Source organism: Megalops cyprinoides, chromosome 12 (assembly GCF_013368585.1).
Source record: "Megalops cyprinoides isolate fMegCyp1 chromosome 12, fMegCyp1.pri, whole genome shotgun sequence".
In the NCBI taxonomy this organism is placed as follows: Eukaryota; Metazoa; Chordata; class Actinopteri; order Elopiformes; family Megalopidae; genus Megalops; species Megalops cyprinoides.
The window spans coordinates 17572357-17600081 of record NC_050594.1 but is presented as its reverse complement, the minus strand read 5'-3'; the positions used below and the strand labels follow the sequence as shown (position 1 = coordinate 17600081).

Below are 27725 nucleotides of genomic sequence, written 5' to 3'. Positions count from 1 at the left end.
GGTAGCACAGCTTTACGAGGAATGCTGACTGCATATCCAGACTATTTTTAAAATCTGTTCCTCATTACTATGTAAGCATGATGGTTTTATTAAGGAATTCAGAAAGACAGGACTGAAATGTTTTTTTTTCTTGCTTTCAATCATGTATTTGGTCTGCTTATTTGAAATGTTAAGTCACATCTTACCCCAACAGTATACTGTTGAAATGGTAGGACAGAAATATTGTTTTGTGAACATTGGAATAAAAGCTCCACTCCAACCTCCTGCCACTAGAGGCAACAAGCTATTGAACAAACACTATAAACATATCCCTTATGTTAAACACCACTTAACCATAGGTGTGGGAATCCAGGCAAGTGTACAGCCATGTGTCATAGCTGAGAAAAGTAATGGGAAAAATCATCACCACTCCAGCAATCCACTTCCCTGAAGCAGCTGGGAAAGACTGTTACCTGACCAAGTAACACATGATTAGCTAAAGATTGTGATCACAGAGTAACCAGAGTTAATGGACTGGCCTATGCAATTAATCAATGCGTCTCTATAAAGCCTATATAAAAGAGCTTGAGGGAATCCGTACAGAGCTTCTAATAGATTGAGAGTAGCATGTCTGAAAGACATGCATTTTGTCAGTGGCTTACAGAAAACATTCCAGTGGTTTGACTGTGCCATGTGACGAGTCTGCGTCTCGATGATCCCTCATCTTCTCTTGTCGGTAAATTGCTCTCGCTGCCGGCCTGACGGTCTGAGTGTGCTTTCTCGCCAGCAGAGGGCATGCCATGGGACCAGTCTTGCAATTGAGGAAGTACAGCCGTGATGAGTACCTTGTCTGTCCTGTCACTGATTTCTTCCCGTAATCGAGTTAGCATACGGATTCCGCTCTGTCAGGCAGCCAGTGCTCAGGAAAACATCTTGTCTTTCAGGAGTGACTGTCTCATAACTCATGCCATTCACCTTCTCTCAAGGCATTTCTACTACAGTTAAACCTGAGGCTTAAATTCTCTATTAACACAACAACAAAACCAATGTGAATGGGAGTGAATAGTTGTGAATAGCTGTGGATTACTATGCTTTCAAAAACAATGTTAACACAAAGGGTAGTCGTACCCTTGACATAGACAGATAATGTTATTCAATAGTAATGTAGCCTATTCACCACTCTAATGTAAGACCCTATTTTAGGGTCTTTCCATCACACTGTTAGGGCATTAGTGCACTGGATGGTTTTGAATATCGAACTGACATTTTTAAAGTAGCATCACTCAAGTTTTTTCTTTGTTTTTTTTTTTTTAAAGGGGCTGTATCCACAGGTTCCTTTCAGACATTCCTCACACACAGCTGAGAGCAGACTGACAACACAGTCTGGGACAAAGCACATCAGTGTGCCCCGGCTAATATCAATCAGCAGACCCCTAGTCACTCTCAATCTATTACTGTGGCCGAATACACTGCTGCTCACAGGCCCAAACACTGACACACACACATTGAATCCTGAGGTCACGAGCACGGACATCTTACATAATGTCCGCAGATATCAACATGATGTTCTCATTATGACAGGAACACTTAAATGCATAACTTGGTGCATTAGTCTCTTATATCCCTGTGTCAACCTAGCCCCGACCCCACCATTTGTGCAGACAAGGGCTGCGCATGGAATACTGCAACTGCAATTATTTTGTCATTAAACAACTGGTCTTTTGCAGATTTGTTATATCCTTAGGCAATTTCCACAAGACTGTTATAGAGGGTATTTTTGGGTTCATATGAGACCATATGAGACTCTCAGTTCATTAGAGGTAAACTAGAGTCAGTAAACTGGCCACCGTTTCAAAGTTTATATGTATATATGTTACATCAACATGTGTCTGTGACCCAGACATAGAGAAGATTACCTGTGTACAACATACACAGGTAGACCATTCTGACCTTGGCTGAAGTAGTTCATCCAATAATGCCATTTCACTGGCACAGTTTTTGAACAGGATAAATACATCAGCTTTACAAAAGCTGTAAACAACCATCATTTTCTCAGTAAGAGATCGAGCAGACTTTGGTCAAAATACTGCTCTGATCACCATGTTTTTTCTTTCCCCAGCACAGCTCCACTCTGTCCCAGGCATCTCCTCTGCAGGACATAATGCACTTTCTGTCTGTGTACACTGTCTTGCATTCTAAGCAGCCGGCGCTGTTTTAGTAATTCTCCATTACACAAATAGCGAGTGAGGGTCTGTTTTTCCGAGCAGAGAGGCTGCTTGGTTTGGGCCTTGTTTCCCGGACCTGGCACCAGGCTTGCAGGCATTTTCAGGAAACGACCTAAGAGCGCTGCAGCCGGGTCTGAATGGCACCTGGCAACTCACTCAGAAAAAAAAAAAAATAACAGAAAACGCTGGGTTAATTTCTCCATAACCGCCTTTCTAATAGCGGGCATTTTCTCCACAATATCCTCCTGCTGTGTTATATGTTTACTCCTCTGCGCAGAACTGTCAGTGTCGATAACATCAAACCGTCGAGACTGTAAAAGTAGGAAAAGGGGGAATGTGAGATTTGAGCAGGAACAGTTACTTCTTTCCAAAGTGGGCTTGCCAAGAATAGAAAAAAAGGACAGATTTGGGTAAGTTCATGTGAATTCGTTTAATTTCAGTTTGTGAGAGTACAGAAATGTCCCCCTTCCTGTATCTGCAATAAGAGTGTAATATCCTACTGTGTCTGACCACAGACAGTGCTGCATCAGGAACACCGCAAACTAACGACAGTCTGGGCTGCCCCAAAAAAGGAATGGGGTGTGTGTGTGTGTGTGTGGGTGCGTGTGTGTGTGGAAGATTGACTGGCCACACAACTGTACAATTCTGTCCACTGAATTTGAGGCACGAAAATGTGGCATGAATTTACCCCATCATATAGGGTGAAATTATAACTACAAAGGAAGATATGAGTATGGGCGCTGTTGCTCAAAGACAATCAGAAAATCAGTGAGGTTCATGACCTGAATTAGACCACAGTCCAGTTTCACATTGCTGGTGAAGAATCTGCTATGAGGTATAGCCAGCTAGCCAGCTAACTACCCTCACAAGACTACAACTACAAACTCATACGACTAATGATAATGTTAATAAAACCTCAACAGAATATGGAAATATTTCTAAAATACATTCCCTTTAATATCTACTTTCCAAACTAAGTTGCCTTGTACCTCTTCTCATGGCAGGTCACCAGGTTAAAGCACAGGCCCTAACATCCTCTAGACTTGCTACACAGCACAACCAGCAGATTTCCTGATGGATTTTTTCACCACCAAAGGCACCAAAATAAAAATGGAGAATGACCGTGCGGGGGCTCTCGCTGCTATTCCTTAGGTGGATTCCTGAGATGCGGCAGGCGCTAAGTTACTCAGGTTTCCACCGACTTTCAGACACGGGCCCACGAGCTGCCTGCCCGCCAGTCACGTGCTACAAGGGAAATGGCTGGGAGGCAAGATGCCCGCAATCCATCAGGACTAACTCTTCCTGACGTCTGCGGACCTCTTTTAGCACTTTTCCGTGACACGCAACCTCCCCAATCATCAAGCTAACTCTCCATTCCTTTTCTCTTTTTTTGGTAAATTACAGCACATTTTAACATCATCAGTCTTTTTTTCTCTCCTTACTGTAAATATAAACAGGTTGGGCAGACGGCGTTCGGCGTGCGGTGGCACTAATGTAATGCACACATCAGTCATCTCAGCTTAAACAAACTATGTCAGTGTTTTCCACTACCTTATAAAAATCTTGACTGGGATATTTAACATTTCCACCATTTCTCAGACCTGGAAACAGAGAGAGTAATTTTCCAGGTTTTTCTTTGGGGGGGGGGGGGCTCTGAAGAGAAGAGCGTGCTCTCACTGTTCACTGGTGTTCTTCTGAACTTCTTCCGAACATTCTGACAGTGTTAGAAGGGGTGGTTCAGAGGGGAACATGAGGACGTAGTAGTCATTGTTGCCAACAAATCCACAGCGAAGGCCAGTGTGATAGTGACTGTCAATAACAGTCATAAAGGCCAGTGCTGTAGCGACCATCACTAACACAGCCATAGCAGTGGGGTAAACTGTAATGACTTACCTTCTTCTTGCTGCAGTATATTTGCCATTTCTTCTCAGCTGGCAGAGCGAACATGGCCTCCCTGTTCTTATCGGTGAGATCAAGCTCATCCTGCAACACAAACAGAGAGGTCAGTCAGTCAGTCGATCAATCATAATTCAAATCAACCAATAAACCAACCAATCAAGCAATCAATTAACCACTCAACATATCCTTAAATGAATTAATTATCACACATAAACAGATTGAACAGTCATGCGGTCTATACTTCACAAGGTGCCCTTCACAATAAATGAATACACAACGCTTCACAGAAACGAGGAGATGATACAGGCATAAATACAGGAAATGAATCTCAGTCTCAGAAAAGGAAAAAGTCTTGAAGTCTTGTAAAATACCCTTGGGCACAAAGGGAGGACAGTCATGCTAATGCAGCTAGCTTTGGGTTCCAATGCACACTAATCTGGGCATAATGAGTCTGTTAACATGACGTCACCCCCTTAGGTTAAGAGTCATGGTAGTTTAGAGAATACTCTTGAGTTGCGTGTTACATGATGTGTGGATGGTTGTGTGTTGCATGTTGATGCATGTTCTGTGATAGCTGTAATGTGCTGTGTGCATAGTTATGCTTGATTGTTATCCAGGCTGAGAGAGGACTATACTGGTGAAATGTGGACCTTACAATTTTACACTGGGGAGTGATGACTGGGCCAGTAAGGGGCCAGTGATGTAGGATAGACATTGGTGAAAAGTAATCACTGACTGGACTATTTTAGCGTGTTCCCATATTGCTATGTGTTCAGAGTGCAGTGTCACTTCTGACACCAGCCTGCACAACTGTCCATCTTGCAGCACTGACCAGTCACTGTGTGCCATGCTTAAATAGCAGGATTATTTGGTAACACATAAAAAATGTAGATATAAAATACCCCTGATGCACTGACTGATTGCTGTTTTAATTCCGTGCTACCATGATCAAAACTGCTAATATCAGTCAGTCAGTCTGTTTTACTGGGATGGTTGGGAAAAGCCCCCGTATTTGGACCAGATGAGCAGCAGTGAGTCAGAGTGAGTTCAACGGTTGATTCATTCTCTAGCCCTCACTTATGTTCTTAAGTTCCAAAGCACAGCTAAATAGGACCAGAAGCTTTCATTTACGCAGGAGTGAGAGGTCCACGCACCTCAAACAGCAAGCAGTATGTACGACCAACTCTGGAACCCACGTAGCTGAAACTGAAAATTAGCCTATTTAGGAAAAGTATTTGAGCTTTTCTTTTTTTTTGGGGGGGGGGGGGGGGGTGTGTGGGGGTGGTGGGGATTTAGGCGGTTAGACATGCTGAGTGAACATGGTGCCTTTCCAGGCTGGGTGAGATAGGATCTGATCATTGGAGCACCTCTGCACCAGACAAACTGGCTCTCGCTTCTGCATTACCGAGCCCTGCCAAATCAGCTATAGGCCTCTGACCCAAACAGGAGTTGTTGAAATGCCAGTCCTGAGATACAACAGACTCAGGCTGCCGGACTGAACCAGAGCCAGAGGGGAGTGGAACACACGAGGCCCATGACTCTGTTCGCTTAAGTTTTCTCCTTAAGACTCTGCCTTCCTGCCTGGCACTGGAGCAGAAGCACTGCCAAGAGATTCTGGATCTCCGTTTCCTAAATTATATTTCTCATAACAAAAGCCTTTGCAATGGAATGCACTGAGAGGGGGTGCTCGTTTTAAGTGCCGATTATTGGTGTTATTAATATGATTTTAACAGCAGAGTCGCGGTCGGTTTAGAATGAGGCATGTGCTGGCCTGTGCGTTGTTTCCGTTGAAGTAACAACAGCCAAAAGGCAAAGATGCAAAAAACACATTCAGATTCAAATCTCTCTGGTGAATCAGCCCCCCCCCCCCCCAAAAAAAAAAAAATCCATGGCACATCTGCAGGTGAGCTTGTAGCCACATGGAATTGATATAAACTTAAACTAATATTGATGCACCTGCTACTCGAGAACAAAAATATATACACAATGGAAAACTGTTTCTAGCCCCTTCCATATTTCAGTAAATACATAATCAAATAAGAGTAATAAAAGTTTACTTTGGAGGTTTAGTGCAACGTGACACTTCTTTCATCCTGCTTCATGATCCTCGCAGACTTGCGTCAAAGTGTGAGGTGTGACAATAAATATGGTGCCACTCTGGCCGATTAAATTAACCTTTGTTTTTGAATTCTTGTAGCAGCTCTGAAATTAACTTAAAAAAGCTGAGAAATAGCTTATCTTTCTTTCTCTCAGGAATTTCTTATGATGGCTGCGGAATGATAAACTGCCCTGATGCATGCATATCTATGTCAACATTTGTATGCACTTCTAAGTTTTGAAAATTTGAAAGGCTAAAGCTATCTTGGCAGCACATCACTGAAAAGTCACACAACACAACCTCTGCCTGCTCACACACTGGAAGCCTGGCATGAACAAATGCCAGCATCCGGGCTGAACTGCATCTGCTGACTGCTGAGTCTGTCCCAGGATTGGCCCTCAAGCCGATGAGTCACTAATTATAGTATACGTTAGTCCCTGTATCTGGCTGGCCCAGAGGCACACATATGCCAGAGAGCTAGGAATAAAAAGAAGCTACTGCACTTCATAAAGATGGAGCAGACGGAGAGAAATGGAGTATTAAAAGATAAGGAAGTCAATATCCTTTTTATCAGCATCAATAAAAGTGACACGAATACGAGCTTCTCCTCCCGAATTCCAAAGGCAGGCTTCAGGTCTGCACTGGCTAGATAAGAGCGACAGAGAGAAAGAAAGAGAGAAAGAATGAGAGAACTGGGGGGTGGGGTGGGAGAAGGGGGGACTGTGAAAGGAAAAGGCGTGTGTAGGTATGTGTGAGGATAGTGTATGGAAGTGGGTGTGGATCTGTGAACGCGGAGGTGACTGAGGGTGTGACAGTGACAGAGAGTGAGAGAGCATGCCTGAGTCAGTCAGGATGTGTGCATGTGTGTGAGGCTGTGTCTCAGAGCCAACTGTGGTGGTGTGTGTGTATGCACGTGCATGGGATTGACTGTGTGTGTGTTTGCGTGGGTGTGTGTGTGTGTGTGTGTGCGCAGGAGCTGTGCGGAATGGCACGATCCGGACCGCGTGTCATCGGGGGACACACATAGCTCAGGAAGACGAGAGCACTTGGAGTCCTTCCGCACTGTTCCTTTCAGGGAGGGACAGGAAGGGACAGGAAAGACAAACCAACACTAGACCGAATGGAAGGAAGTCATATGAGGCCTCTGGGGACCCACAGGAAGCTGTAGCGACCATTAGTGACCAGACGAGCCAGCTGCGTGTGTGACCACAGTTTGGGTTTGGAACAGGGAAAAGACAATATTATTGTGGACACTTCTCATCTTTCTGTCATATACACTTATCTACGGCCATTTAAACAGTAGAGGGAACCACCCTGTTTCGCTGAATGAAGAAAAGCTATATCTACGCCAGCTTCTGTCAAAGTCAGAAGGGCATATTTATGCAAACTAAGCACTGATACAGAGAAAAGACCTTTGTGCTGGGATTACTCTGCAGTGTTAACAGTTTGGGAAGCTGGGTGTGCCTCTGAGGGAGGAGTGGAGCAGGGTTTAAGGTGGAAAGCGTGAGGACAGCCGGGCCGTAATGGGCAGTGCGAAGGTCACACGTTGGGTTTGGCAGGGCCGCTGAAATCAGCACTTCCCCTGCGCGATGAGTCACGGCCGTTCTGGGTCCAAAACGGGGCCGGGCCCGGTGGCTGGGCCGGTGCGGGCAGGAAGCTGACGGGCACGGTCCCAGGTGCCGGAATAGGAAAGACGCATCTCCTGACCTTTGCCGCTGCGCCCGGGAGTCCAAGAGGAAAACTTTGCCGTTATGTAACTCGCGTTCATATTCATCCAGAGAGATTTTTCATTTGTACAGCTGGGATTTAGTGGAGCGTTTCGAATGAGGTGCTTTCTTTTCATCACAGGCATCCCACCCAGCGTGTGAACCCATGAACAGAGCTGTGCTAAAGCCCCATCTGACTGGACAGGACAGATATGCAGCACAAGCTGGTTTCAGCATTCTTCCACGTGATCCTCGGTATGCCAGCGTGGGTAAAGGATCAAGGACTGCACTGCTTGCAGCTACTTGTTATTACTGAGCTAATTATTACAGCAATTATACAGTCCATCAAATATGTAATCTGAAACTTGGGAACAAGACAACCAAATGTAAAAAAGAACTTCTGAAAAGAAAGTACAGTAAAGTGAAATATCTCTGCACTGTCAGAAGTAAAAAAGTACAGGCATACCCTCACCAAATAGACTAACAGAGCACTGCTGAAACTGGATGAAAAGGGCAAACCTGTAGTCCAAGAGTAGACAGCTATCACTGACCAAACAGCTGTGATTGTTGTGAGAGGTTGAGACTGTCATACATCTTAGCTTATACTGCAAATGACACTCATAAACATTGTGCCTCACACACAGTGCTTCAATATGCTTCAGTGCAATGGTGCTAACTGTGCGTAGCTGGTACTCCAGCTACAGCTGCAACCCAGCGGCACATGTGAGCATGACACAGGGGTAAGCAGCTCCTGGGGCTCTCATTTGCACGAAAAACACAGTGAACGAGATTCTACGCAGAGGCTTGCTGGGAAGCACATGGATTTACTCCACCTAAATCCGAACTCTTCAATCCAGCCTCTCCTCGCAGCATCACGGAGCCCTCGTGCTAATCTGTCATCTGTTCCCTCCCCGACAGATGTTAGCGCAATCATCCCGATGGTGCGCTCGGACTACAATAAGCACAACAAGCCCCGCCAGCGGGGTCCCTCTCCCGGATCCCAAACAGCAGATCCTCGGCTCTTCGCTGCTCAGGGCGGGCGGTGGGCAGATTAATCATCTGTGGCCGGGATTAAAGTCACGCTCACAGCATCTCTCGCCCTGACACGGGACACGCGTGGCCTGTTTACTGCACAGCACTGTGATTGTACGCTGTCCGGAAACGCTCACTGACCAGTTTGCTCTATTGGAATAAATGAGCGAGCTGAGGATGCACTGGGGTTTTTGAAGGTTACTGAACCAGTCATGAGTTACGGCTTTTCCCGGCAGTGTTGTCTGTACACTCATGTGCTAACAGCAAAGCCTCCTTTCTCTGGGTCACGTGAGCACTACCTAGTACCTGACAAACATTTCCTGATGACCTCACAGATCAGGGGCAACGCATTACACAAGCCACGTTACAGCTGGGCTATTACTCTATATATTTGAGTAGTTATAACATCTCCACTGCAACTGTACATTGCTGTGCTACACAAGACTGTGATTTCGCATTCATTAATTATTACCATGTGCTAGACAGTCCAAATAAAAGCACCAACATTTGATAATAATCCATGGGTTTCTCAATGTTAATGTAATGACATAATGCTCTGTTGCAGATCCCCTCTCTCCTCTCCTCTTTCTCTCTGCCCCTCCTCTCTTCTTCCCTCACTGTCTCTCCCACTTCCTCTCACTCTTTTCCCTCCACCCTCCCTCTCTCTCTCCTCCCCTATCTCCATGCGGGACATACAGTGGCATTGCCAGTGCATGGCTTGGCACCATATTAGTTCATTGTGTTCCTCAGACACATGGCGGCCATATGCACAGAGCTACAGCACCTCAGTCCCACTAGACGTCTCCAGTACCTCTCGTTCCCCTTAAGCAGTAACTTAAGACTGTCACCCCTCTGTCCTTAAGCAACCCTCCTCTGGCTGTTGTTTAGAGCAATGTGGAGCATTCCACTTCACCCTGCTGGCATCTTAAATACACAGCACAAAAACACACACAAATACTGTTCCCAGAGTTTACTCTGAACCCGCGTCCAACTCTCCAAATGTGTGAGTAATTATGCATAATAATAAATTGTTATCACCATAAAGGGACTTACCAGATGAACAATAATGCATTTTCATTGCAGGAGTGAGCTATATTTTGACACGTGGTATGCACATTAAAATGTTTTCTCATTTATATGTATATCCTTGAACATCAATAATTTGTGAGAACTTCAATATACATAATACGTATGCATCTCAGCAAGGCAAATGCATAGTTATTCAAAAGGGGAAAGATCACAAAATGCCCTATATTCAGAATATGGAATTCAGTACCCTGTTCAAAACAGCTGTGTGATGAATTGCATCTATTAAGCCCCCTGATGTGGGCTCTATTGTACATGTTAAAATCAATCAGAGCATTTAATTGTTTCCAGGTTAATATGAATTTGTTTTAGATTTAGCTAACTGCGTGGAGGAATTTTACAAATGTGCCCGCAAACCCTGGAACTTCTTGAAAGCACCTCTTAGCGTGTCTCAGCCATTCTTGAAGCAACGCAGGCTTTTATATATACCCTGGTGTGAGGGGTCCCAGAACCATGTCACTTCTGTCTGGACTGCCCATCAATCTTTCCACCAGGTCATCGAACCGAGTCATTTCTGACCCGCCCTCTGACAGTTACAGAACTGGGTCAGGTCTGAGTGGACTGCACATCCATCTTTCCTTTCCTAGCCAGTTCATACTTGACATCCACCTGATGAAGCATGCACTCCTCAGTCTCCTCAGACTGCTGGCCTTAGTATTCAGTGGATGGGGCAGCTGCATGGAACTGTGGACGATCAGGAACAGGATTTAGTCTCAGGAATTCAGAAAATGGATGGCACACCAACTGCTGTGGCACTGAGTAAAAACACTGTAGCTCTTCTGAATCTCTCCTGATCAGGCTAATATGCAAGACACCCCGGTACTGAGGTTGCCGGTGTAGCCAAACAAATATACTACAATAATAAATTGTTTAAGGACTTCTCATTTTTTTGAATGAAGCCTTTCTTTCTATGCTATTACAAAAGTGTGGATTGTGTTGGTCTTCGCAACCCACTACAATGACAATGTCTGATGAAGGCACCGGGACGTCATGTGTTTGTAGGCTTCAGAGCTGGATCAAGCCCGCGGATCTTATGGAAAAGCCCCAGGCAGGAGCGATGATGTCACTGAATGCACTCAGGAAGCACGGTTTGCGGTAGAGACTGCAATTGCACGGTTCGTTCAAATATGTGTCGTGTGGCCGATTCCGAAACTAAACGGGAATGTACAAAAAACTATTCAGTCACGGCTGAAGATCGCTTTGCTTCTCTGGCTCCCATCTGTGTGATCGGAACCCAGCGCCTGATCGAAATCCTTCCGGGCGATGCCAGTGTGGCAGTTTCCAAAACACGGCGAGGTGGTTTAACCCACTCCGTGTCCCAGATCTGTCACTCACGCGAGGGTTTTTTTATTCAGAGTGATATTTATCTTGGTAAAAAAGAACCGCATTCGAAGTAATCCAGCCGACGATTAATATGGAAGCAGACACGGTGGTGTTTTCGTTTTGCGCCGAGCACTCGCTCGGCCTGCATGCAGCGCCGCAAAGCCACGGCCCCCCGATGCATGCGGCGAGATGTCAGTACAGCCCCCCATCAAAGCACTGTATCCATAATGCATGAGGAATTGGGAGGAGGATAATCCCACTGCTGCTGGGAAGAACTGGATTGAAGCGAGCCAGCGTTCTGGAAAGGGCTGTTCATCTTTGATATTTCTGTCAGACTCCAGTTAAGCCGAGATATTTACCATAAATAAGCTCGGAGTTGTTTTGTTTTCTCAGCCATGAGAGGCTGCTGTGATTCTGCTAAGCATTTCCATATGCCAGACATGTTTTATTTTATTTCTCCCCCTTCTTATTGCTTTTTTTTTCACAATATCTTTTTCCATTAAAAGACCCAAATATGAGCACAGCTCTCTAAATGCAAAAGAACAGAATCAGTTTTCTTTAGTTGATGTTTAGACTTTTCAGTGTAGAGATGAGGAGAGGCATACCAGAGTATTTCTTCTCAGCGGGACCTACAGATCATATTAATGGAGTAATAAAGCAAATGAGTAGTCTGACTAACGGGTGCTGAAATTCATATGTGAGGGGTCTCAGCTCAAAGCCTGGGTGCTGAGTCCATGGACTAATTTACTTCTGTTGCTAAAGAAAAAAATATGACGTTTGAAATAGTGACAGAATGTGTGAGATGCAAAACTGTCAGTAACGTAAACCGCATTAGTAACATCATTGCAGAAATGAAATAGCATGTGGAAACAGCACATCTGTTCAAATGAACTGGTCTGCATGATACTATACTCTGAAGCATCCAGCATTTTAACATGTGGCCAGCCAGTCATGAACTCTGACCCTGACCATAGTGACACATCTGCTCTTCTTCCCTACCCACTAAGGTCAGTCCTGAAAACTAAAAATATACTTGTTACACAGTGTCTATAAGCACATACATAAGTGTGATAAACACAACTATAGGGAGCTGGCATCAGTGTCTGAAGGTTTGTAACATGACATTTTTCACTCCCCTGATGCTGTGTATTTTCTACATCTACAGCTTTATTTAACACACCTTAGATGGGTCTGCTGGGTCAACAGAGGATGTGGTTTCCATGACAAGGGGACATTAAGACTTCAGTCTCAATCACTTACATGTGCAGGACTGCATTTGGTTGCGTAAAGCTGCAACCCAAAAAGGTAAATTGGGATGAACAAAACTGGGCAACTGGCAACTGGATATATTACATCTCTGTATCAAGAGTCTGCCAGAGGAAAAAAAGGAATTACATTGGTAAATGTAAAATTGGTTGTGGTCTAGAATAAAGATACCTGGTGTGGGGTCCTGTGTGTGTGATTGTGTGTGTGTGTGTGTGACTGTGTACTTTTAGCTGTGTGCACATTTGTTTGTGCATGCAGGTTCTATCAGCAGACTGGTGCAGCCTGTTTGTGTCAGCCCGTTCCTTGCCTCCACCCATCTGCGTGCCAGTTCAAACCGCTCATTTTCTGAAACGCGCAGGGCCTCGTACGCTGCTGCAGAGCCATGCCAGTCCTGCAGTGCGTTTGACCTCGAGCGGTGCCAGCGTGCGCACTGTGGGTTCCAGAGAGGGCTTGGATCCCTCCAGTCCATACAAACAGAGTGCTGGTTCATTACCATCTGGGCCTGGGCTAATGAAGCACACGCAGGTTCTATTGACAATGGGCTGCTTCCCATTAAAAAGGGGAAAATTCCAGGACTTAGCTCAACTAAGTAGTACACCCGTTCCCTTCCAGAGCCTAACCAGGTGCTTCTACTCCCAGTACCACTACAAAATCCCTTGCCTCTTACAGCAATTATTATTATAAACAAACTCATTATTGAACACAAATATGATTTCTGATGATTTATGGTACGTGCAAAATAGCATTTGCAATGGTTTGTGGTAACATTGTGGCCTGTCGAAGCATGTGACTGGATTAATCAGTATGTTTAAAGTGTCAATAGCTGTGAGGAGAAGAGAAGATTGTCATTAGCAAAAGGGGATTGTGTTGGGCAACAATGTAGCGGTGTGTGTCTGAGTGAAACACATCAGAGAGGCAGTGTCAATGTCAGTGAGTCTGTTATGATGCAGTTTTCATATTAATAATATAATAATAAACTTTCTTTACACAGCTCCTTTCCCACAGATTTGTAGCTCAAAGTGCATGCCCTTTGACACTGAGGGGGTATGTACTCCTTTACATGTGAATGAAATATTTTAAAAATATCAAAAAATGCCTGCATTTTTTTTAACTTTGTCAATTGCATTGTTATAAATTCACATGGAAGAAATGTTATTATGAGAATTCACTATCATCTCTTAGAAGCATGCACTCAGTTCCATAGGTAATGAAGACAATGAGCAGCACAGCGGTGTGTATTAGAACCTGTGCGTCAAAGAATGCAGTGCGTAACAGGAAAAAGTGTGTAATGAGGACTCACCACCAACTCGGAGAAGCGTGCATGGAGTTCATCGGCCGGGGGCATGGGGGCGCTAAACTCCAGCAGCTGCAGGGGCACACTGTCTTTCAGGTTGATCTCCGGGGGTTCACTGCTGCCAAAACAGCACAGGAACCCCAGAGCGGGGCGTGTCCGCTTCCGGGGGGGCATCCTGTCCAATGGGCAGGCCTGCTATCTAGGGGGCATGATCTATAGAGGGGGAAGAGAGAGCGGGATGGAGGGAGAAGAAAAGAAAAAAAGTCAGTCAGAAGAGAGCACATATTTATCTGTCTGGTTCTCTGAGCAATTGTGGGGCATCGTCCTACATATACAGCCACAGAACCATAACTGATCCTGCCAATACCCTGCAATGGAACAGAATGAGAGGTCTGATTTGGCCACCTCCGTGCCGCGGTTCATTCATGGCCATAGAAAAATCACAGCACTTACAGTCTGGGTTTTGCAGTGTTTGTGCTAGCTCAAAAGCATGACAGATATCTTGAACCAAATACAAGGAAATGCATTAGGCAGCAAGCATTGGAACCAACTGGCACGTCCTCCTCTCTCCAATCGTCTCTCAGCCTCTCGGACCGCTATGAAAGTTATTATGACTCACGTTCCCATCTTCTGTAATCTCGCCACAAATGGAGCCTGGCAAAAGGAGCACTCTCATTTCACCGGCTCCAATAACCACCCTCACCAGATCTCCTTCTCATCTGCCCTGTTTGTTTACACATTGTTTACATGTATGAACCGAGGCAGCCACTGCCTGATTACCCCCCCCCCCATCCTCTACATTTCAGACCTCCAGAGCACTCTGTAATTAGGCGATGTGCCGGAGCATCTGAACAACGGCCGCGGTATGAAATCACCCTCCTCAGTGACTGGGCATTCATGCTTTTCCTTTTGAACGGCGCAGAAAGGGAGAAGAGGAGAGGGGGGCTTTTTTTGTGGCAGGTCTGAATCAGAGCTTGGATTCTTCGCCCAATGTCGAGTGGCAGCGGGGAGCGCTGGCATCTGAGGGGGGCAGAGCCGGGCACCGTGCCCTCCCTGCCTTCTCAGCAGCCCTGCCTGTGTGAGAGCGGGCAATGGCGGGCCGGCGGCAGGATGAGGATACAGGCGCCGGGGGCCCGCGCCCCGCCTGGAACACTGGAAAGGGGCCCTGCCCACAATGCCGCTCTGTTCAGGGCCACAATGGAGCCCGCGCGGATCAGGGTGTGAGTAATGGCACCAAAGCCAGCCGTGCCTCTCGCGCTCTTTCACAAAAATCACAAAAAAATGCAGAAGCGAGTAAACGGCCCTTTTGTTGTCAAAGGCCGCGTCGCTGAATAACACTGCTGCACAATGCAGCCTCGTACACAAGGCATGCAGGAGGATTTGTGGGCGGCTGTGGAAAGGTGATGCATAGGGTATGTGGTACAGAGAATGAGACATGATCAAACCACACAAGAGAGAGGCAGTGCAACCCGCAGAGGTCTCACTGCTTCTCCTGTGAAATCCTGCTCATCACATGACAGATACATCCATTGAAGCAGTCCCAGAATAATGTGTGTGAAAAAGATGAAGTCCCTTTTAAAACTTCCTCATTGCCTTTTGTAGACCCTTTACCTCCCAGGCATGTTAATGAGGTGCTAGCATGCTAGTTTACAGTTCTGCATAAAGCCTGGTTGTTAATTGGAGACACCTTACTGAATACGGAGGTTCAAACACAGCGCAGGAGGGGTTTTTCTTGCATTTACTAAGAATAGCGCAGTTGTAAATTCTTTATGAATATGCTCTGTTCCGCAAGGAGGTGAAAACATTTTATCCTCTATATCTTCTTGTGTTTCTCCGTTTCTCTCACTCTATTTTCATCTCTCACCCCTCACACTCCCAGCTTTCTTTCTCCCTCTATCATGTGTTCCTCTCCACAGGGCTGCAGATCTGTTACTGGGGTACACCTCCTCATGACTCTCCAAGCTTCCCCAAAATGAGAAGAGGAGCTGGGGGGTGAGGGACAAATGAGGATTTGTATGTCAGTGCACTGCTGGGCTCCACTCATGTGGAAAACACTGGACGGATGTGCTAGTTCCCAATGTGTATTGATTGAGTGGTTGAAGAGGGAAGCAATGGGGACACGGTCAAAGGAGCAGGGACATGGAGAGTGGTGGCAGGGTGTGCTGGGGTGGGGTTTTTGAAGTGTGAAAATGATGCCCTGAGGGTATTCCACCCATTCATTCCACCCAAGTCCGGACCCCTGTTTCAGGAAGCATGTTAATGTACTTTCAGTTTCTTGGGGAAAGACAGAACAAAAAAGCAGCAATGGGCTTTGAGCCGTCACTGGAATGGACACAGAACAAAAAGAACACATTCCAAGCCCCCCCCTCCTTCATCTGAGGTCTGCACTTTAATGCTGAACACCCATTTTACCAACTCTGTGCCAAAACCTCAATTAGGCCCCTCAGCTCCACTGCCAATAACACACTCCAAATCACAGAAAATCCCGTAGTTCTGTTGCGGAAAAAGCTGTCAAGATGGGGACAATCCAACAATGAACCTGGACATGACAGCGTATGACAGTGTGTACGTGAGACGGTCATGAGTGTATTGTAGGACCACGACTGTGACAAGTGTTGGCAGTGGAGGTGAGAGATTCCCTCTCTATCTTTGTCCTGACGGAGGTGACAGGCTAGGGTGTCTGTGCCAGTGCTGTTCCAGCATTGTTTCAGCATTGTGGTCTGGCCTAAACACAGAAAGTTGCATTGTGCTGACTCTTGGTCTTTTGAGTTGCCCCATGTGTCCATCGCTCAGCCTGTAAATACAGATGCTCCTTTTAATCAACATCAGATTCATGGCACTGATTTACCATGAGCTACACGGCATGGTGGAAAGGCTCTCACCACCACTGGGGCCATCAATATCATGTGCACAGATCTGGGAACAGAGCTGGATTTTCACTTGCCATTCGTACTGTAGCTGAACAGAACGATGGCCATTAAATAGCCGGGTTGATTTCATTAACCTCAGAGCTGTCCTGGTTTTAGAGGAAAAATGACTTTTTTTTCTTAAGCTATTTGTAAGCTATTCTTTCACCCTCATTAGTGATAGACATCTGTTCCGCCTTGCCGCACACTGTTTCTCAACAATCTGCTCGGATTTCCACCTAGCACACCACACCTCTCCGTAGTGGAGGCAAAAGAGATGTTCTTCATTTATTCATGAATGAACAGAACCTGTGCCAAAACACCATGTGCCAGCAGGCACAGGCGTATTAATGTTTTCTGATCCTGAGGAATCTCTGTATGTGGTGTTCCAATTGACCTCTCAATTGATTTGGTTTGATCACCAATTAATTGAATATAGACTTTTGCTGGACATCTCTTGAGTGATATCCATTTACAGTCCTTGAAGAAAAAAAAAAAAAAGAATTTCTAGGGGTGCGTTTGTGCTAAAAAAAAAATTAAAAGTACACAAAGTAGTTCTGAAATATATGTGTATTCAACTCTCAGTTGTCTGATAAATTCATTATAATGGGCCCTATTCCACTGGATTGAACTTACTGTAATTAAATGAGTTAAATTCAATTAGTTCAATGCTTATTTGTATTTCTAATTTGTTTCTAAAGGCCGCATGTTATCAAAATCTCCCCATCAAATACCTTTACTTCTATCTTTTTTTAGAGCACATGCACTGCTTTCAATGACACATTTCTTTCATCAATGACATTAAGCAGATGACTTTCAAGAAATGTCAACCGCAAACCATTATTCAATTACCAGCTCAAAATCTATTGGCACAAGCACTCGCTTGGAACAAAAGAGTCCATACATGGGACTACCCCAGAACCAGGACTGGGGAAGCACTGCTGCAAAGAGATGCAGCAGGCCCATATACTCTCTAAATCAGCCTTTCCAACCACAGTCATTATCCACTCAATGCTCTCAAAGGCATCACTGATGAGGAAGACCAAAAATAGCTGTGGTGATGGCCAATACTGTACTATTGAAGCAAACTGAAACAGAGGTCCTGAGATTCACAAACCGCTCTGCTGCGGAGCTCCCCTTATCAGGGAGAATTACTTTGGCATGATTCTCAGTACAGCACCCTCCCCACTACAGCCCCCCACGGTGCCTGAGGGGTACAAGCAGCTTTGGCTGTCAGTTATCGGAGTGAGATAACGTGCACCTCGTCGTCACAGCCAGCACCTCGAGCTCGACCTCATCCACGCCACACGCGGCCGGCCCAGAAGTAAGGGACCCTGGCTTCGTTCCAGCCTCCACAGAAAGTAGGCCAAGAGCTCTACTCCCCCCCTCCCAGCTGTGGAGTCAAAGGAAGCTGCACGGCCAGGGCTGGAAGGGCGGGGTGGAGGGGGATTGGGGGGTGGGGGGGTGATGGTGGTGGAGGGGCGGCAGTGACTGCCCATCCTGTCTCAATTAGACATAATGGTTCAGCAGGAAAATCAGGGCATGGCTGAAGTTTTCACAGGGGTGTGCAGTGCATGGACTCCAAGGGGCAGGCCTGTGAATGTCTCTGCATTAGAACTGGCCTGGAGCTGAGCTAGCTCTCCCTTTGTCTGCCCATGTCTGACCATCCTCTCATTCAATTCTGTTATTTAAGTAGCCAGAAGTGTTCAATGCCACCCTTGAAGCTTAAAGCAGCACTTTCCTGATGTTATAGGAGCAAATGAGGGAGTACAGTAAACAGCAGGGCTGGGAAACAAATGTGGCTCTCTGAAGCACAGCCCAGTAATCACCTCTTGGGAGAAGCTTTGCCTGCATAGTGTCACCATGGAGAAGTATCATCTGATCAGAAGGTGTGGAACTAAGGCCCACCCATCCTTTGGATGAGGCATTAAACTGAGCTCCTCACTCTTGATCCCATGACATTTATCATAAAAAGTTTAATTGACTAAATGTTTTCCTCCCACCACCTCAGCTGATGTGTGGTGACCAGTTGAGTACCACCATCCATGTAAAGACCTTTGTGAGTCATGAAAGATGCTACAGAAATTCCTTCAATCCCACTGTGCTTACAACCCTTTGTCTGACCCTACAACTGAGCCAAATTGCTCCACTCAGCTACCTCGGTTCACCTGGCTGCAACACCCACCCGAGGTAATGCCACCCGGTCCTGCCATTTCACTCTGGTTCCACAGCAACGGAATGAGTTGCCGACACTGATTAGGGATGCAACATCTCCCGCTGTCTTCAGGTACAGACTGAAAACCCATCTTGTACTATGTACTTTTTCTGGCAACATTCCCCTGTATGTGAACTTAGTATTAGCGTAGTACTGAACTTCAGGTATGTTGCCATCAACCCAGACTTGTTGCCTATGGTTGCCCATGATTACCAGGTTAGCATCTGCACTGATGCTGCTTGTCATAATGGCCTTGTAAATCACTTTAGATAGAGGACCTGCCAAATGAATAAATGTAATATAATTTAAATGCAATCCATCATTATTTTAATTATAGCCTGAGCACCGTTTATTTTTTTAGGAGAAGGATGTACATAAAATGTGCCACCACAGATATTTCTGCCTCCTTCGCACAAGCCTCCTTTTCATGTTTTCAAGAGAAGCTCTGTACTGAATCCCAGAATTCCTGCTCCTCTTGGAATTCCAGTCCTCATGCCAGAAGATTTCAGCAACGACACAGTACACTCTTCAACTGGAGCCCCGCATGTTTGGTAATGACAAACTTTGCGTAAATCTGCCATGCTGTTTTTATCTAGCATACACGAGCTGGGCCTACATTACACTATTACAAGGAAATAACAAGGCGTTGGGTTTCAGCTCTACATAAACAGACCCAGCTGTAGCCTTTGCAAAAGTACTGTTTAAAAGGATACCAATAAGGACCACACCATGACTACAGACTGTACTGAATAGAGGGCAATGGAGTAATCCGCAATGGAGTAAACGTACAGTGCAGCAGCATCTGAAACTGTTTCACGAGGGAATAACCACCATAGTTTTAATTCAACAGTGAATATATTTTATTGATGAAGACAGCCAGCGAGCACCAGTAAACACAACCTGACAGATGTTTAAATCATTCATTGCCGTTAAGTTTATTCGACTTGCTGTACAGCTCTGTGGTGTTAGTCAGTTGCTGTGACATCTTGACCTCAAGAATCAACAACCTGGCCATACACGCAGGGGAAGGAAAAGCGCAGCCTGTTAAATTAGATTGTGAATGAAAGACGAACGCCGGATAATGGGCTTAATTCACTTGTTGTGGCTTGCCGTTTTCGGAAGATAATCCATCGTTCAGTATTGCTCATCTTCACATCCAATTCTGTCTCATTTCCATCTCCTGATTCCTTGCTCAGCCACTGTGTAGAGTCATTACCCAATATTTACCATTTGCTATCACCATTTCCCATCATGGCCCATGTTTCCACTGTATAATGGCCCGGATCTCTTTTTGTGACAGCCCCCCAGTGTCCCCCTATCACTCTCTCCCTTTCACTCCCTCTCAACCAATCTTCCTCACCACGGCCCCTCTTTCTCTCTCTCTGTCTTTCTCCCTGTCTCCCTCTCTCCACATACACAGAAGTGCCAGTAACCCACAAGAGACACGTGATGATCCCTCACACTCTGCGTGAGGCACCCCTAAAACAGTCCATCAGAATATACCACCAATCCTGTTCTCACCTTCCTCCAAGCTTTTCAGCCACAGACATACATTACATTATGGTCGTTTAGCAGACACTCTTATCCAGCATGACTTACACAGGTTACAATTTTTACATGTTACCTATTTATACAGCTGGATATTCACTGAGGCAATTCTGGGGTACCTTGTACCTTGTACCTTGCCCAAGGGTACAGCGGCAGTGCTCCAGCTGGGAATTGAACCAGCAACCTTTCAGTTATGAGCCCCACTCCTTACCACTATGTTACACTGTCACTCCACTCGATGTACTCACTGTCGAATGTAAGAGAGCTTCATGCCTATATGCTCATTGCTAGTGATTATCAGGCCACACTGCACAGGGGTCGGTGTAATGAGTGACGCCCTTGTTCCTGTAACACCATGAGAAGGCACAAAGACAGCCTGAAAGGAAGAGAAATGCCAGGGCACTACATGAAATAAGATTAAAGAGCATATCAACATGCAAGACCCACTGTGGCAGAGGATCTGAGATGAATGACCACTGACTGCTCGCATGAACTGTCACTGTCCAAGTATAGCACTGACCCACACACACACACACACACACACACACACAGGCCCCGGAGTGGAGCAAAACATGCTGCCAGCTCCCTGTGTAACTGCTGTGTAACAGGAGAGAAAGCGAGAGAGTGAGAGAGGGATAGGGTGTGGGGGGGCGGGGGGTGGGGGGGGATGCTGCCACTTCGCATTCAGCTCCCTACCTCATCACCTCTTCCACAGTGCTGAGAACTAGGTCAGTGCAAGGGGGTGGGGAGTGGGGGGTGTGTGCTTTCCTCTCTCTCTCCCTCTCCCTCTGAGAGCGTTCCTCGCTCCATCTTATCTCACTGCTACAACTGGAGGCTGCGACGGCGTGAGACGTGCACCCCCCACCACCCTCTCATTTATTCATTAACGCAGTGCTCTTGCCATAAACACAGATCTGTCTCTCAGGCTGCTTTTGCTGCCTTTTCTCACCGTATCTCGCTTTCATCTCTCATTTCTCTTTGCCGTGGGAGATGGGCCTCTACCCCCTGAAAACCCCACCCCTCCCCTCCCTGCTTTACTTTGTAAGTACACAGGATGCTGGCATTGTGGGATGAATGGGGGACTGAGCTAAGGGAGAAAGACCATTGTTCTAGCGCCGCAAATTAATAACATTCTAGAGGGGCGATCAGGCAGGGCAGCTACAAAAGCCTTACATAACAAAACCTTAGCAGTAGCTGAATGCAGGCTGCAGAGGAAGAGGCCAGATCACAGAGACGCCAGGATAAGGAACCTGTGCTGAGAAAGAGAGGGCTCTGAGTGAGACTAGAGCAGCATGGATCACTGGAGCATGTCCTATCCTGATTGGCGCTGACTGGATGATGACACGGGGCTGATTGGGGTTAACTGCGTTGTCATCAACTGTCACAAGGAAGGGAAGCATTTGTCCAGTGCTGGATGGATATGCGGAATGGTGCTTTATTCATAAGTATAAATTGAGCATCGCTGTTTAAAAGCTCGGGAGGTTGGGGAGGCACCTGTGAATGGGATTGGGGCACACCAGCTGGTTCATGTCTGTCTACTAGAGCATGTGTGTGAGAGGAACCTGCACCAATCAACAAAGTTCAACCATCGCTAAAGCAGTCACTAAACCTTGAGAAAAAAAGGAGCATTGTGTAAATGTCAGTGATTTTTGGGGTGTTCAGCACTTTTAGCGTGTATGTGTCTGCTCACCCTGTCCGTCCCTTAGGGAGGAAACCTTGTGTGTATGCACACATCTATGATTGTTTGTATGTGTGTATGTGGCCCCCTGCCACCCCTTCCCACAGATGAACGAGGCATTGATGCTCCAGCCCTGCATGCCACCAGCCCATGGCTGAGTCTGTCTGTAGTCAGGGTGACTAATAGTCTGGGCTGCCCAGGCTCCATAACCACCGGTGTTACTCAACCGCTCTCCCAGCTCCTGGGACCTCCCATCATGCAGAGCACCACCGCAGCATGTGCAGAACCCGTACCCGACCCGTTTGAATCAACCCTCGCCTTTGGTGGGCTGCTGTCATTACAGCATTAATTGGATCCATTAACCCCCAGAGGAAAATCGCGGTGCTGCCACTGAAGCGTGGCTTGTCGTGATGACCTCATATTATCTTCACCTCCGCCCCCACAGCCCTCTCTCATTACTGGCTGGATGCCTAGCAGGACAGCCTTGCTGGACATCTGAGAAGGGACCATGGGAGAACTGCTGAGGTGCAGGGAAGGGGCCTAATGTGTAACACTATGAAATATGGCCAAAGGATACAGTGCTGTTTACTGTGCACCCCAAATAGCATATCATTGGTATCTAGGAAATACATGGAAGCCTGATAAACCTGCAAACAAGCCAAGAGGAAAAGCCTCGTATTACGTACTTTGATTCATTTTTATGAGGAAAAAAGCTGTAGCCTGTCATGATACCGGTGGCAGGGAATTCAACCCATGAGAGCACGCAGCATCGATACATAAATAATAACCGAGTTGGATATCTTCAGGATTGCATTTGTTTAGTTTGTGTGGTTTCTGGATTTCTGTGCGTGCCAGAAGGAGAGAGGGTTTAACCATGTTTGGAGATTTGAAGTGACAGCCGAGCGGGGAGGTCAGAAGCTGCAGTGTCGTTTCCTGCACCATTTAACCCCTGCCGGTGTGAACGCTCTCGGCCCTGATGTGGGAAACCTCTCCTCTGTTTGTTTTAATGCAAGATACAGCACAGTGTGTCGCAGTTTTGGCAGAGCTTGTGTAAATATGACTGAAGGTACCCCCACGCACTCCCATGATTCCCTCATTACACACACACACACACACACACATACAGAAACACACAGTCAGATGTGTGTGCACACACGCAGACGCACGCACACACACACACACACACACACACACACAAAGGCGCACTGAGCACATTCCTAAGTCACTATCTCATCAGCTATTTAAAATGCTGCTAGTGAATCAGGTTACAGGCTGAATTGACAAATGACCATCGCAAACCTTGTAATGGAGAGGTTTACGTAATTTCACGGTACATTTGCTGGCGTTGCATTCCGTATTAATTTGAAACCGTGCATTCTGAAGTTGGGGCTTTCATATTTTTGGAATACAAAGCGTTTTTCAAATGAGAGGCAGGGGGTATAAAGGCAGAGAGAATTTGTGATGAGTAGTCCTGGGAGACCCAGGGAAGAAGCTCTGCACATTTGTGTATGTGTGTGTGCATGTGCTCCTGCTCGTGTGTGTGTTAGTGTCTATATGTGTGTCACACTGATCATCTTCCTCACGTCATTCCACATGCCAATTTAAGGGATATATTTAGACTAAAATTTTTTTTCTGGAAGGATCAGAGCCTGACCAGTCAACAGCCGACAACACTACCCCAGGTACAAAGCTGAGTGAAGGGAGGAAAAATAAACTAAAAATAATAGGTCCACCAGTAGAAATAGAGCTTTTAGAGCTACGCATTATTCATCAACTGTACAAAATGCAACAGTCCCTTCTGTGTGAAATTTCTCAAGAGCATCACTTCCTCTATGATGCTCCACAGAGACCTGACATCTCCCAGTACCCTCTGGGCACAGAGTGATGGCCGATAAGAGTGTCTGTGAAGGAGGGTGCCTACGTGCATTGGTGTGGCGATAGGCAGAGATGAAAAAGTGAAATTATGTGCCTCTCCCGGTTTCTCCCTCTTGCTCCCCATGCCAGATAAAGGAGCAGCAGAAGAAAGAGACAGCCTTCCTCTGGGAGAAGGAGAGGAGGAGTAACAGAATTCCCCACTTGTTCTTTTCTTCTAACAGGAAGAGAAGCACAGACAGCCCAGTGTACCAGTCCAGATGGATGTACCTGTTTAACAGTGCCACACTCAGCTCTACTGAGCTCTAATTACAGTTTCACTGCACATTCACTGCACAAAACCATGGTTTCCCAGGGGCATCATGCTAAAAAGGGCTGAAGGAAGCACGGTAGCGAAGGCATTATTACCTTTAAATTTTGTTCTGGGAGATAAAAGGTGATGAAACTTCTGCAAACGTGTCAGTTCTGACAGAGTATCAAGTTCTTAATGAAGTGACCACAGAACACATGGAAGGCTTTTGTTAGCAATGATACTGTTACAAGCCCTGTGATGCACTGCCGGAACTGATAAAATAAAACCACTTCAGAGGATATCAAGGCAATGTGCAAAGGAATGGATGGCTTCAAGCCTCCATCAAAACAAACACATAATACGCTATTGTTTACAAGAGCCATAGGTCACATTAATCAGCTTCTCCCTCGCAGGGAAAATATTTCTTGAAAACTTGCTTTCTGGAAAAAACGGAGGGGGGATTCATCCTCAAGGGATGTTATTAATAGACATTTCATTTAGCCTTCCTTGTAAAATAAAAAGAAACCATTTCCACATCTGGCGACTATCCTTCAGAACTTTATACAGGCACCACGCATGCCAGATTTACTGAAGTTTCAGGCTCAATGTTTGTCTCATTTCTTTTTCTTTCATTTTCAAAGGGGGGCAGGGAGGGAGGGCTGACTGGATTAGTCCTAACTGATTAAAACAAATTAGGCCAAGAGAAATAAAGGTGCACAGTTGCCCTGTCTGTTCTGAAAGCCATCTGCATGCATTACCAGTTTTTACAGTATCTGTGGAATACGATAATATGAGTCACATGCTGCATGGATATGAACCAAACAGTAACACAAAAGGAGGGTTCAGAACTACAGCCTCTTCCACAGGTGAGAGTGTGGTGAGAGACAGGCAGGACATCTGAGAGCGGTTACCAGGAAACCACTTATTATGTCTCCTGCTCACAGAGAGAGAGCAAATGTTAGATTACAGTTCTCCGGGGTTTAGAGCACCGCTTCCATCAAAAGCAATAAACAGGAGATCATGTTTGCGGAGTGAAGTGACCTGGACAGTGCGGATGCTTGCAGGTTCAAAGCGGTGTCCGGCACTGGCACGCAGTGGCCCAACTGACCCACTTTCAGATGCAAAGTGGCCTTAGGACTCCAAAATAGACAGGATCACCCAGCAATTACTGCTATTAATATTTCAACTTATCGAGGAGGGGTCCTGCATTCCAAAGGCCCTGCGTTCCCACATATTAACAGTGCTGGGGTGAAACCCAAGCCATGGCATCAATCTGCATTCCAATACTGCCCCAGGGTGCAGAGCAGTTTCTCTCTGTTGTAGGGAAGCCATTAGTAACATATTCTTATGCCCTGATCAAAATAAATCCCTTCACTATGCGAGTTACTCATATCTCAAAAAATTAATTCCAGTGGTTGGAGAACTAAAGGCAGAACCAAGAATCCTCTTACCAGGAAAGAGCTGTCAATTTCAGTTGTGTAAATTCAAACAGGTAGGTCCACTGTAGACTAAACTAAACTGCAGCTTGAGGCTGTTGCTATTGAACTAGTCATGAAAGGGTCAGACAGTGGTAATTAGTTGTGTTAGTGACCATCATAAAGATGACGGAAATAGTGTTCTGAAGGGAACCAGCTACACAAGGGACAGGAAATACTTGTGGCGCAAACATTTTTACGGGGTGACAATGCTAACACAACACACAGCATTATTTTCCGTGAGTGTGCATTTTTCCGGTTGGCAGGCTATTGGCAGTTTTGATGCAGACTGGCTCTTGGCTGACCACGGAGGATTTCCAGGGTAGTGCCCTGCTGATGACCATCTGGGAGAGCCCGGAGAAGGCAGGCAGTTGGGGGCACTCCACAATGGGCATTGTTCAGCAGGGCCAAGTCCTCACAAGGTGAAAGGTCAACAGCTGCTGACTGGAGGGCATGGGCACTGAGGCTTGTGGGTAATGCCTGGAATGTCCGTCTCTGACCATTATAGCCGTGTGGAAGAGAGGGCCACTAGCGTGACTGGCTTTAAAATAGCGCCTGCAAAGCCCTCTGAATCGAAGCACTGTACAGTGATAGGATGTGCTTACACATCACAAGCCACAAAACTGTGTCACTGCAACAGACACTGTACTCTCTTTGTTTCAAAGACACAGAGGGGAACTCCAGTAATCAGATACATTCTATTTTTGAAAATTCAACAACATGTGGTTACATTACTGTCACAACTTCTACTATTACACCTACTTCTACTTAATTCTATTACTACTACTAGTGGTACTACCACTAGTGCTGTCCTAGTATTACTGGTGTGGCTACTTCTCAATCATTACTATTCTCACTGCCTGCAGTTACTATACAATAACTACTATTACTGCTATAACTTCAGTAATAACAGACATAAAGAGGCTGAAACCTCAGTGAGTAGAATATTCAAGCTACTGTTGACGCAGGAAACTGCTCGTGTGTATCATCGGTGCTCGCTATCTCTCCCCAGAGCTCTGTACATGCGGATATTATTTAACCTCCACTGAGCAGCTGAGATAACGCCGAGAGAAGGAGTTCCTGCTTTACTGCACCGTTACTCTCAAATCCAGGGAAAGTAGTTCACGCATTCATAATGGATGGATAAAAAGAAAAAAAAAAAACTTTTCTTTGATTTATGCCCTCATACTCCAAGTTAACGTAAAAAAAAAACCTCAGTTTGGCCTCACTGCTCTGACTGCAAATCCCCCAGCATACTGTACATGCAAAGCCTTTTACCGGGATGACATAACAGAACAGAAAAGCTAGTGGCCCTCCTGCTCTGACTCCACCTCTAGCTCCAGCACGGCAGAGCCCTTCCCTGGCAGGAGAGGGATCAAACGTGCACCTCCAAAAAAGCAAGAGGAGAGAGGCCAACCCCAAACAAGCGTCAATAATTGATTTCGCGGGTAGAATTACACTTGACTGAAGTATGACCTTTTATTGGCCCGCTTTAGACGTAGTTATGGAATTTACGATTGAAATGGAGTCTTCTCATCAAGGTGGACGTGACAGCAGTTGGACAGGGCCAGCTGTGTGCTGGAGGGTCTTCACAGCACAGTTGTTTCCCAGGGGGGATTTAAGGCCGGGTTATTGTTAGCATTGCTGTGAGCTCCACAGGGTCCCAGAGGTAAAGGAGGTTGCATTTAACATTAGTGTGATAGAACTGGTATTTGCCATAGTGTGGCTTCCATGCTGCACACGAAGGGAGCAGAGACAGCAGCAGCATGACTCCCAGAGGGAAGAATGTTAATGCTGGTTACACAACGCCTTGTGAGACAGCAGGCAGCGC

General features: G+C 46.0%; 1 protein-coding gene across 4 annotated transcripts in view; it reads right to left on the bottom strand.

Moving 5' to 3' along the window:
- Window positions 1–27725, bottom strand: part of daam2 (dishevelled associated activator of morphogenesis 2) — a 113667-nt gene that overhangs the window by 42058 nt on the left and 43884 nt on the right. For 3 of the 4 annotated variants that reach the window (XM_036542685.1, XM_036542683.1, XM_036542684.1), the window contains exons 2-3: window positions 13915–14121; window positions 4098–4187 (exon numbers count right to left, since the gene is read on the bottom strand). In XM_036542685.1, the coding sequence (XP_036398578.1) occupies window positions 4098–4187; window positions 13915–14082 (258 nt within the window). In that variant the 5' untranslated portion in view covers window positions 14083–14121. Of the gene's footprint in view, window positions 1–4097; window positions 4188–13914; window positions 14122–27725 lie in introns of those variants that run through there. The other variant, XM_036542686.1, reaches the window with a different exon arrangement.